Below are 12500 nucleotides of genomic sequence, written 5' to 3' on the forward strand. Positions count from 1 at the left end.
CACCCAATAACATTTGAAAAAGCCCATGGTGACATGACTTGTCTCATATGGATGCTAACACATACACATTTCTCTCGTCTTGCATTAACTATCTTCTGCCTTTTTGACATCAGACTCTGTGGGTAACCGACATTTCCAGCAAAAAATCTGTAATATGCTTTACAGTAATAGAGAATAAAGACCCAGCTGAACACCTGCTGGTCATGATCCCAGGGAGGGCTGCGGGCTGTGTGTGTGGGTGGGTGTTCATTAGTTTAAGTGGAGATCTGCATCCCCATCAGATCACAGGTAGCATCAGAGACACACACAGAGACAGAGACGGAGACGGAGACGGAGTCTCCTTCAGTTCTACAGTGGTGCAGAGGTATAGCAGTCAGATGTAGTGGGACTGGAGTAGGTCTAGCTGGGAGAGAGAGAGAGAGAGAGAGAGAGAGAGAGAGAGAGAGAGAGAGGGAAAAGATGAGAAGAGAAGAGAGGGGAGAGAGAGAGCTGGGGGAGAGGAGAAGAGGATAGAGGGAGAGGGGGTGGAAAGAGCAAAAAAATGGAAACAAGAAAGAGAGAGAGAGAGACATAGAGGGAGCTGTAGGAGGGAATGAAAGAGTGAAGAGTAGATAGACAGAGGGAGAGGTGAAGGGAGAGAGAGAGGAGAGAGTGTGTGTGTGAGAGAGAGAGAGTGTGTATGAGAGAGAGAGAGGGAGTGGGCAGTGTGTACTGTGTGCTGGAGTGTCTCCAGCAGCAGCTGTTGTTATTGGAGCAGCAGCGTCGTCTTCGTCGGTGTCGTTTTCCGAGCGCAATTACGGCACATCCTGTGTGTTAGCAGCACACAGAACAGCACAAACGGAACCACCGCCACGCCACACACACAGACGCCCAGCAGCAGCGCCCTGGACGAGCCGACGAGTGGACAGAGAGAGGGACAGAGAGAGGGACAGAGAGAGGGAGAGAGGGAGAGAGAGAGGGAGAGAGGGAGAGAGGGAGGGAGGGGGCGCCGTCACCTCACGTCACGTCGCGTCCCGCTTCGCTCGGTGGCTAATGACAGATAAGAGCAGATAGGAGAGGATGAGGTCACTCGGTCTGAGAGCCGCCGCCCGCCCGCGCATGTGTGTGTGTGTGTGTGGGGGGGAGGGGAAACTCGACCCGCTCACCCGCACGCCAGCCTAACCTCCCGCCAGCGTCACCGACCAGATCCCGTCACCGACCGGAAACGGATCGCCTAGCGCCCCTCTCTCTCTCTCTCTCTCTCTCTCCACCCCAGGCCCCCACCACACCACACCACACCACACCACACAACGCCACGCCACGCCGCGCTGCATCCAGCCTGCCCTGCCCGTCTGTCTGGCCGCCCACTCGGAGGCTCCGGCTGTCACAGCGGCACACAGCAGCACACCTGTCTCCTGCCCGACCTGGACACCTCACGCACAGCACAGCACAGCACAGAACAGCTCACAGACACGCACAGGTACACACGCACACACACACACATGCATACGTGCACACATGCACAGGTAAAAGAGTGCTTATGTATGCACACATGTTAACACAGATGAGCACACATATCCACTCGTCATCACTCAAAATGGGATACACACACATGTGCAGAAGAAGAATGCTTATGTATGCATATGTACTAACACATATGAACACACATACGTATCTGCACTCACTCACACTCAAAATGGGAAGCATACACGTACACACACACACACACACACACACACACACATATGTGCACTCACTTACACTCAAAATGGGATGCATACACGTACACACACAAACACACACACACACACTTACACACCAGGGCTAAGTTGTGCATGTGCACCCCCACTCACACCTATGTCTGAGTCTCGCAATACCTTGAGAAATACGTGGTTCAGCTGCGTTCCAATACAGTTCCTGGGGCCATTTCCTAAACTGCACAGCAGATTCTCCTGCCCAGCATTCCTGGGAAGAGGGAGAGAGAACGAGAGAGAGAGAGGCATTAAAAGATAGAGAGAATGACAAAGAAATAGTGGCAGTGAAAGAGAGAGAGAGAGTGAAAGAGAGAGAGAACAATAGATAGATAGATAGAGAGAGAGAGCGATAGAGAGTGAGAATGAGAGAGAGAAAGACATAGTGAGGGGCAGGGGAATAAAACAGAGGAGACAGCCATTACAGATCTCGTCATCTGACTTGTGTATCAGAGCAGCCATGACCCCTCAGGCCGGTAAAGAAGTGACTGTCCGCCCGGCCGTCCGCCCGGCACGGCCGTCAGTGGGGCCGCACGAGGGCCGCAGGAGGGCCGCACGAGGGCCGGCGAGGCACGGAGCACAGCTGTCACATTAAGGGCTGTTAGTGGGAAGGTTTCCACTGATGACCTTGCGCTCCGCAGCGCAGAGGAGTCAGCAGAAAGGGAGAGAGTCACGTGAACGCCCTGAGCCAAGTGTGACTCCGCTGTGTGTGTCTCCGGCAGTGTGTGCGTGTGTGTGTGTGTGTGTGTGTGTGTGTGTGTGTGTGCGTGTGCGTGTGTGTGTATGTGTGTGTGTGTGAGAAAGAGAGAGAGAGATTGAGGGAGGGAGAGAGGGAGAGAGAAAGAAAGAGAGGAGGAATCCCAGAAAAGCACATTCTAAGCCCACGCACAAAGCAATGTAGCTTTACTTTTAGTGAAGTGGATTAAGGGGATGTGGAGCTGTGGAGGAGCAGGGATTGCTGGTCTCTCATTTGTGCAGATGGGAGGGAGGGGATGTTACAGCCTTCTCTCTAATATATATGCTTCTCCTATCTTCCCCCAGGATACAGGAAGGATATATCACACACACACACACACACACACACACACACACACACACACACACACACACACACACTCACACAGACACACACACACACACACACACACACACACACACACACCTATACACACACACACCTACACACACACTCAAACAGACACACACACACACAAAGAGAAAGAGAGAGACAATATATATATATATATGTAGCGCCCCCTAGCCGTCCTGGCTATGTAAAGTGGGGTGCGCTCCCCGAATTCTTTAACTGTTAAGAAATCTCTTTCTTGAGGTAACTAATGCTTCAAGGAACTACTTATCAATACTCTGTGGGTATAGGAATATTCAGAATGAAGTAAGATCTTTAGCTTAATTCACTGTCAGTCACAACTAACCAATTAACTTCAACCAGATATAGATATCTTGTGTTTTATAGGCTAAACCCCTAGTAGACCATTCACACATTTAAACAGGGAAATCTCAATACATGTACCCACATAACCAATCATGAAATGCAAAATAATGTCAAAGATTAGATTTAAAGACATCAACTATTTACTTTCAAATAAGTAACCTATTGATTCACATACATCCAATATGCATTCACTGACAAGATAGCACAAATGCAAAATCCCTTATAAATTCTTATCATACAAACAGATTGTCAACCACACCTTCAATACACAGTTGTATCACATATTCAAAAGATAGCAATATACCCCATATCCTAAAGCCGGCAGTAATTACATATTTCTAACAAAAGAAAAAGGTACCAAAAGAGTTACAGGTGCAGGCCTGAACGACGCTCGGGTGCGATGAAATAACATGGCTACTCCCGCCATGGAGAAGAGAACACTCACGCGCAACAATGGCTGCAGTCCCTGCCACGCGGAGCAGGTGGAATGGGAAGATATCCTCGACGATGCTCATGAAGACCAAGATGACTAGACAGAAGAGTCCTTGGGTTGTCCACCACACGGGAATTCTCAGTCTCTCATACTTGGTCGGCTCAGCTTGGTAGCACGGACGATGCATAATTGGTTTGCTGGGTTAGCTAACCTCTTGCATAGTCCATCACTTCCACTCGGTAGCAGCTAGCTATCACTGACTAGCTCGCTAACTTAATGTGCTGTTACATACAGTGAAAACTCTGTAGTTCTCGAGTAACACACACACAAATCCCGCTAGCCCACAGTAAACTGTCATATCTAGATTCACTATCCGTTCATCTTATAACATTTACTGTAGGTACAGCCCAACTGAGTGTGCTACCCAATTGTTAGCTCTAGCGATCTCACTACACCAACTTGTCACATTGTCGTCTCCCCCTCTTCTCCCGAGTCGTTCTCCTCACGTTAGTTTTCCTGTCCTAGTTGACCTGTGACCCCCAGAACTGATTGGATCACAATTCAAAGAAAGAAAACTGAACTAAAACGATTTAGTATTAAGTATTTTCACCATATCTGTTTACTCTGAATATTACAAACAAAATTAGTTACATTGTAATAAAATACAAAAATGAACAAAATGTTTATAGCCCAAATTTACACTGGGCTACATATATATATACAGAGAGAGAGAGAGAGAGAGAGAGAGAGAGAGAGAGAGAGGGAAATAAGAGAGATATTGGCTTTCTCTCATGAGCCTGCCTTTGCCAGGAAGGGAGTGTTGATGGACTGCAGGACTGGGTCCAGTCTCTCCAGCTTTTTTTTGGCCTGGCTGAGCAGATGAGTGTTCTATCAGTGTAGGGAGATATTAATAACAACGTAACATTTAGTGGTGTGTGTGTGTGTGTGTGTGTGTAGGTGTTTCCATCCGGAGCCACTGGCTAATGAGTGTTTAAATGTGGAGAAGCGGAACAGCCTCCTGCGCATTTTATGACATGATCACCCCCCCCCCCCCCCACACACACACACACACACACACACACCATCAAACATTTGATGAACATGATTGCAGCCACTTCACCCTAGACAGCCTTCCTGCTCACCATATGAGCTATGTATACCTCTATGGTCAGTATCAAGAATGAACTACTTCTTATCTAATGGCAAAAGCCCATAAAAGATATACAGATTAATAGTACAACATCATGAACACAGTGCATGGTCAGACGCTGGGAAAAAAAAGATGTCAGAAGGAGAATATCATAAAATATCATAAAAATGTCATGGGGGGGGGTGGAATATCGTAAATATCTCCTGCCGATTGATGCCAAATCATTTGCCGCTAAAAATAGCCCCACAATGCACCTACTCTCTCTGTGGCGCAGCGGTGATGACGCAAGCGTCAGATACAGGGCTCTGTCCACCACCGGCCGGGCCGGACCATAAAACAGGTATATGCGGCGCGGAGGCGGAGGGGTGCCCATAAACACCTGGCTGAGTGCTGAGAGCAGGCTGACCGGTACAAAGGGGCATTCAGGGGCCAGAGCTCCGGTGCCCAGGACACGTACCCCCCCCCCCCACACACACACACACACACAACCCCCCCCCCCCGAGTCACTTACGCAGCTGACACATGGGGGAGAGAGGGAGGGAGGGAGGGAGGGAGGAAAAGAGAGAAAGAGAGAGAGGGAAAGAGAGAGGGAGGAAGGAAGAGTGGGGGGAGAAAGGGGGGCAGAGCGAGAGAGAGAACAAGAGAGGGAGGGAGAGAGGGGGAGGGAGATGAAGGGAGAGAGGAGGAGGGAGAGAGAGAGAGGGGACATGACATCCTGGAGCCCCTGAAAGCCAAAGAGGAAGTGGAAGTGACCGTGGCGGGCCCACGCACAAACAGAAACTTCTAGAACACGACTGCGCTGCGGGGGCGGGGGCGGAGGGGGAAAAGAACAGGTGTCTCTTCCAGGGGCAGCCTCTCGGAATACAGAGTAAGAACCCGAGGTGACGCCTGGGCTCAGAGTTTCACCACAGGAAACACGATATCTCCTCCTATGATGACCTGCCTGAGAAACACATAAAAACAGCAGTACACCACAAAAAAAAGCTTCATTTACTGTGAACGCTGATTACCAGGAATAAAAATTCGACACGCTATAAAGACATAGCTTGTGATGCATAAGTGCCTTTCTCTCTGGGTCTAACTGAGTCTATAATAGGCTGCATGTACGCTTCACAATGTGAGAAGCTAATGGAAAATACACTTTTCATTATATGGCAACATTTACAGCGTCATTCCGTGACGCTTGTCAGCCTACCCAAATTCGAAACTCGTTTTCAAAGGGCTCTCGACGGCATAAAACACAAATCAGAAAAAGGCGGCGAACAGACAGAGGTGGACGCTTGTGATCTGTGTGCCTGGTGACGCACACGCCTCGGGTTATGCAACGCCAACCGGGCCTCAGACCTCTCGTATGATATCAAGGCGCGTGTGTAATTTTCCAAAAGAAAAACAATAGCACGCTAAACACCTCTCTCTCTCTCTCTCTCTCTCTCTCTCTCTCTCTCTCTCTATTTCTTTCTCTCTCTCTCCATCTCTCTCTCTATCTCTGTCTCTTGATTATAGCACCTTGTTCACTGAGTCACTCAACACCCTCAAAGCCAGTGCAGTGCCAGGTTGCGCTACTGAATTACACTGCGTAGGACTACTTCAAAATGAACAGCATCTATAGGTTACTATTGTATTTTCTGTTTCAGGATGGAGAATGCAGCATTTTGAAACCACTTCTTTGGAACTAATGTACTGTAAAATACTGAACAGGGTTATTGGGCATCTATTGTGATATAATGTGTATTTTGACAATATTTCCCTGCTTTGTGACTAGTTGCCCTTTTGCATGTAAAATAACAGGTCACAATAACTACACCAGGTCTAATCTGAAGAAGATATTTTGTAGAAAGAGAAATGGGCATATGAACTCATAATTCTGAGCCATATGGGATCCCAAATGATGCTGTAGTATACTGGGACATAATTTGGGAATTGTGGAAATATCGACATGGATATGAATATTGAAGAGGAACAAAACATTGTTTTTAAATGCCTCACATTCTCTTTTTGTGTTGTGTTTGTGTCCTGTTAAAACGACGTCCAAACTCTTGATAGCTACGCTTCATCGCAATCACAGGGCTTAGTGTGTTACAAAATAACAAATAACAACAATCCACGCAGCTGTCCCGACGAGATGACGACAGCCCGAGACGCCCCACAGTAGGTGACGTAGGTGCTTGTGTCACAGCGACCCTCTTCAGATAGGAGGAAGAGGAGGGAGGCCATTTGCTGTTCTCTTGAAGGGGGATGACTATGGCTGGGGAAGGGAAGACGTTCGGCTCGACAAAACCTCAGGAGTGCAACTTAATCCACCCTGAGTGCAGCACAGGTGTTTCATAATAAGTCCAGCAAGCGGGCACTGACTCACCACTCCTCTCTCTCTCTCTCTCTCTCTCTCCCTCCATCACTCCATCCATCTCTCTCTCTCTCTCTCTCTCTGCCAGCGTTTCTTCAATATGTTTCTCAATCTCTCCTCAAAAGTGAATGTAAACGTTGCTGAGCACCCCCGGACTGAGTCACTTTTGTGACAGTGTCCTTAAGTGCAGCCCTCTGTCCAATCTGACCTACTTACATGCTAAGCTCCGGGCCCGTAAAGTACACACTGTGCACTTTAAAGTAAATTTTCTAATTAGCTCATGTGAATTTAATGCAGTACAACATTTTGCACTAACCAGAAGAGCTGAGATATTGCAGTCATGCCAGCATGAAATCTAAATGACCTCTGACCAAAACTAGACTTAAGTAACATATCGGGTCCCATGATGCATTGCATATGGCCATCGACACAACATTCACAAATCAAGTCATTTTACTTGAACACTTTTGAGAATACTCACTATAGCAATTTTGAAATATACCAGGAAAAATATGAAGAGCGCTTTTCCAAAATGCATTTTCATAAATAATGTTTTCAAATTTTGTTTCCCAAGTAATTTCAGTGAAACTGTACTATTACTGTAAATAACATGACCTATTCATATTTTCAAAGATGGATTTACAGCATTTTGGAAAAGAGCTCTTCATAGAGTAAAAACATACAGTCTTATGTTCTGCTCTCTCACTCTCTTAGTCTTTTTCCCTATCTCTCTTACTCTTCTGTCTTCTTTGTCTCAGACACACACACCTCTCCTGTCCTCTCCTCATCTCCACTCTGTTGTGTGTGTGTGTGTGTGTGTGTGTGGATCTGTGTGTGTGTGTGTGTGTGTGTGTGTGTGGTCATTTGTGTGTTCCTCCTGTTCTCTCTCCATCTCTGCTCTATTGTGTGTGTGTGTGTGTGTGTGTGTGTGTGTGTGTGTGTGTGTGTGTGTGTGTGTGTGTGTGTGTGTGTGTGTGTGTGTGTGTGTGTGTGTGTGCTGTTCCTCTCTCTTCTCTCTCGGTCTCTGATTTGCTGTGTGTGTGGATGATGTGTGTGTTGTTGATCAGGGGCTGTGTATGTGTGTGTGTGTGACTGAATGTGTGTGTGTGTGTGTGTGTGTGTGTGTGTGAGTGTATGTATATGTATGTGGACGACGTGCATGTTGTTGATCAGGGGCTGTGTGTGTGTGTGTGTGTGTGGATGATATGTTTGTTTTTGATCAGGGGCTGTGTGTGTGTGGATGACGTGTGTTTTTGATCGGGGGCTATGTGTGCGTGTGGACAAAGTGTATGTTGTTGACCGGGGCTGTGTGTGCGTGTGGTGTTGTTGATCGGGAGCTCTGTGGACAGCTCCGAAGCGCTCGTCATCAGTGATTCACATGCTGCTGACTCTGAGGGCTAGATGTACTAACACTTTTGTGCCCACTTCAGGCGTATTTGTTTCGCAAGGTGCACGTAAAAAAAAAATTTTAGGTGTACAAACAGGCCGCACCTAATTACGCACCTAATTCCCTGTATGCATGTAAACTGCCCATGAAAGTGCATGTCTATTTTGCGGCAAGATATTTCCACCTTATAAAAGCAGGTGTTTCAAAATGGAGGTTAAATGCATCAATAACAGAAACTTTCAAAGACAACAGAATCGCTATTTTGAGCACCAGTTTTGAGCCTATAAAAAGCAACCTTACATTTTGTTCTCCTTTCAATTGTCTTACTTTCATTTTCACATTATCCACTTAAACTTTCTTACTTGCTAGATTTGATCAAAGTGTGCCTAAGTGTACAAGTAGTTTGAACAGAACTAGAGCTCTTCATTATTTTCCTGCTTGTTGACATGATCTATTATATTAGTTCATGATCGCTAAACTTTTGATTCATTGTAATGCTGTCATCAGTTAACTGTACTTGTAATTTAAGTATGTCGTTCAGTTGGTAACGTTCATAAATTGGAATAGGGGGTGGAGAAAGGTGCGGCTTATCAGACGAACTATGGTGCGGTTTCTGCGAGTTGGCTATGTCGCTGGTAACGCTATAGTGCATTCGCATAGTGCATGTGCGTGCATCTGGCCCTGAGTGAGTGCAGTCTGTGACACAAACACACACACAGGGATTCAGTGTGGCTCACTGGCTCACTGTTCACAGTTCACACACCCACTGACCCCAGAACAGTGCTAGTCCTGATCTGGGGTGGAAAATGGCCTCGTGACGTGAGTTGATATTTGGTTCCGGTTCTGTTGGTGGTGACCCAGAAAACAGTGACGATGGTGTGTGTCGATGCGGACGCCGATAAATTATGTAGAGCAACTGAGGACGTTCCGGAGATGAATGAGACTGGACCAATTGGTCTCAATAGTGCAAACGGCAAAAAAATCTGATTCAGAACTCAGCTTCTTTCTAGGTTATGCTTCCTAAAATACAAATCCGCTATGAAGCTGCTGTAAGACTAGATAAACAAACAAACACCAAGTTCAAATTCTATATAATCTATATAATTAAATATAATGTTTTTCAGGGTTTTTAGGCATCTCTTTACACAGCTGATGTCCCTTCTGTCTTGGCAGTATCAGCTGTCTGGTCTTGGCAGTATCAATCATCTGTTTGTGCATAATGTTCATACCCAAAGAACTGGAAACCTACAGAAGTCCACACGGCACTTTTAAACCAGTTTGACTGGGCTGTTTTTTTAGGTGTGTGTGTTGTGTGAACATAAGACTGAGCCTGTGGCAGCTAGGGGAAGCATAGAAGGAGGAGGAGGAGGAGGTGGAGGTGGTGGAGGAGGAGGAGGAAGAGTGTGAACAAGTTGGGGCAGGACAGCTCCCTGTCGTCTCTTTCTCCTGGCCAATTTCCGGTCACTGTCCAGCGGGCCCACTCCGTCAGGCACGCTCTTTCCCTGACGTCACGGCCGCAGTGCCCCTCCGTCAGTTTCCCTCCCCGTCATGTGGTAAGGGGGCAGATTCTAGAAAGTCCGGAAACTTCTCTGTGTGGGAGACGTGGGTTTAAACTACACACTCATCAGATGAGGTAAGACTGCTCGCTCTGCTCCACAGAGGGGTAGAGAGTGCATCGATTGCAACAGAGTGCACCTTATCTCTTCATCGTTGTGTCTTGGTTTCTGATTCGGCTTCCTATAAATAGTTCTGCCCTCGCTCTCCCCTCCCCCTTCGAACTCTTTCACTGTCTCTCTCTCTATATTTCACAATCTCCAGTTCACACACACACACACACACACACACACACACACACACACACACACACACACACACACACACACACACACACACACACACACACACACACACACACACACACACACACACACACACACACACACATACACACAAGATGAGGTCAGGCTAACACATCTGGGGAGTTAGGTGTGATCCATCCCGAGGTGCCAATAGAAAGCATCTGTGCTAACTGAGAATGCAGGCTTGTTCCAACGAATGAAGAATGAGGAAAGGGAGAAAGAGAGAGAGAGAAAGGGACCGAAAAAGAGTGAGAAAGGCCTGGGAAAGCCAATCGTGAGAAGGCAAGAAACCGAGAAAAAGACAGAGTGACCAGAGAAAAAAGACATTTCAAAAAGTGGTCTTCTAACACAGGAATTCATTTGTCTAAATTCTCAGGACACTGAATCGAAAAATTGAGGTCACACACTCATTCATAGCGACAGGGGAGGGGGAAAAAATCGACAGAATTCACCAATTCAACGCTCCCAAAACATGAACACACCTGCGATGCATCCATGCAATCGGTGATGTGGCCGGCAGTATCGACAGATTTTAATAAGGTCTGGAGAATATTATGCCCACCGCATAATAGACTCTGCACAAAAGGCTCATTGAGGGTGTGGGTGTTGGGGGGGGGGGTCTGGCGGAGCATCGTCAGGGCTCGGAGCAGAGGAGAATAGCGATGGCTTTCAGAAGACGAGGGAGAGAAGAAACAGCAGGAAAGGCTTCAGAGACATGAATAATTCAGGGGAAACATGCACCTGTGATTTGTGCAACACTACCATCATGAGTCAAAGCGTATGAATGAGTTAAGCGGTTAACTGGCTCATTGTCGATCGATCCAATGAATGAATGAATGAATGAATGAATGATGATGAATGATGATGAATGATGAATGAACTAATGGCGATGTATATAGTAGATTTATGGATGAATGATGTGTGATCGGATCTTGAAAACCCTCTAAATCACCTCACAATATTTGCAATTGTAGACAAATAAGGCAGTGGTAACGACAAGCCAAAATGGACGCAATGGCACGCCAAAATGAACATCATCATTGAATTGATCGTTTTCTCCCCCCCCCCCCCTGCGGATGGCCAAGAGAACGAGGAGGCAGCAGGTTCATGATGGAGAGTCTCTGTGCTTCGTCTTTGCGTCTCTTTCTCCCCAGTGCGGAGACGCCCACCCTCAGACAGGCGCGGAGACGGAGAGACGGACGGACGGACGGATAGACGGGGCGAGGGGCGAGGGCTGAGACGGAGGAGAGGATGGGGGGGGGGGGGGGGGGGGGCTGGGGCTCTCTCTGACTCACTTCTGACTCATCAGCCTCCCCAGGGCACAGCAGGAGGGGAACTGCGTCGGTTTCCCCCTTCCAACAACACACACATACACACACACACACACACACACACACACATACATATACATACACACACACTTGTATGCATACAGATCAACATAATAGCACATGGATCCACCTTAATCCCCTATTGCACAAAGAATTACAAAAATATTTGTGCACTCATATACTAACACTAGTATTCACACACAGTATGTGCACAGATGCACAGCATACACATACATGTGTGTGCACAAATGCACACAGACGCATTCACGCGTTTACACGCATACACAATTTCATAGAGAATTTCTCTCAATGTGGGGAGTTGTGAATGGGAAATCCCTATTGGCAAAGAGAAAACCATGTGACCTGCTGCCATGGCAACAACTACCTACTGCCTGTCTCCAAAGAACTGAGAATGAAGAAGGGGACGGGGAGGGGATGGGGGGACAGAGAGAGGGGGGAGGAAGAGAGGAAGCGAGGGATCCATTCATATATCTGCAGCACACAGACAGAAAAAAAAACAGAAGAGGAAAAAAAAACACTGAGAAGCTGAGAAATGAGATCAGCATAAATAAGAGACAGAAGGTGTGCAGTATGCATACTCACATACACACACACACACACACACTCTCTCTCTCTCTCTCTCTCTCTCTCTCTTTCTCTCTCTCTCTAGACAAAACCTGCAGCCACTCGCTCACACACATTAGGACTGGATTATTTAAATCTACAATATGACATGAGCTGATGTTTGGAGCTGTGCGACGCAAATCCTCTCCTGCCCCTTATCCCTCCTCTGCCAAGCACCCCCCCACACAC

General features: G+C 47.2%; 1 protein-coding gene across 2 annotated transcripts in view; it reads right to left on the bottom strand.

Annotated features, from left to right (window-relative positions):
* LOC134100959 (putative cytochrome P450 120) overlaps positions 1-12500 on the bottom strand; it is a 48819-nt gene that overhangs the window by 7572 nt on the left and 28747 nt on the right. Inside the window, exon 10 of one of the 2 annotated variants that reach the window (XM_062554466.1) lies at positions 1857-1944. The exons of the other annotated variant lie outside the window; for it this stretch is intronic. Within the exon in view, the coding sequence (XP_062410450.1) occupies positions 1857-1944 (88 nt within the window). The remainder of the gene's footprint in view (positions 1-1856; positions 1945-12500) is intronic. 2 annotated transcript variants of the gene reach the window in all.

Source organism: Sardina pilchardus, chromosome 14 (genome assembly GCF_963854185.1).
Source record: "Sardina pilchardus chromosome 14, fSarPil1.1, whole genome shotgun sequence".
Classification (NCBI taxonomy): domain Eukaryota; kingdom Metazoa; phylum Chordata; class Actinopteri; order Clupeiformes; family Clupeidae; genus Sardina; species Sardina pilchardus.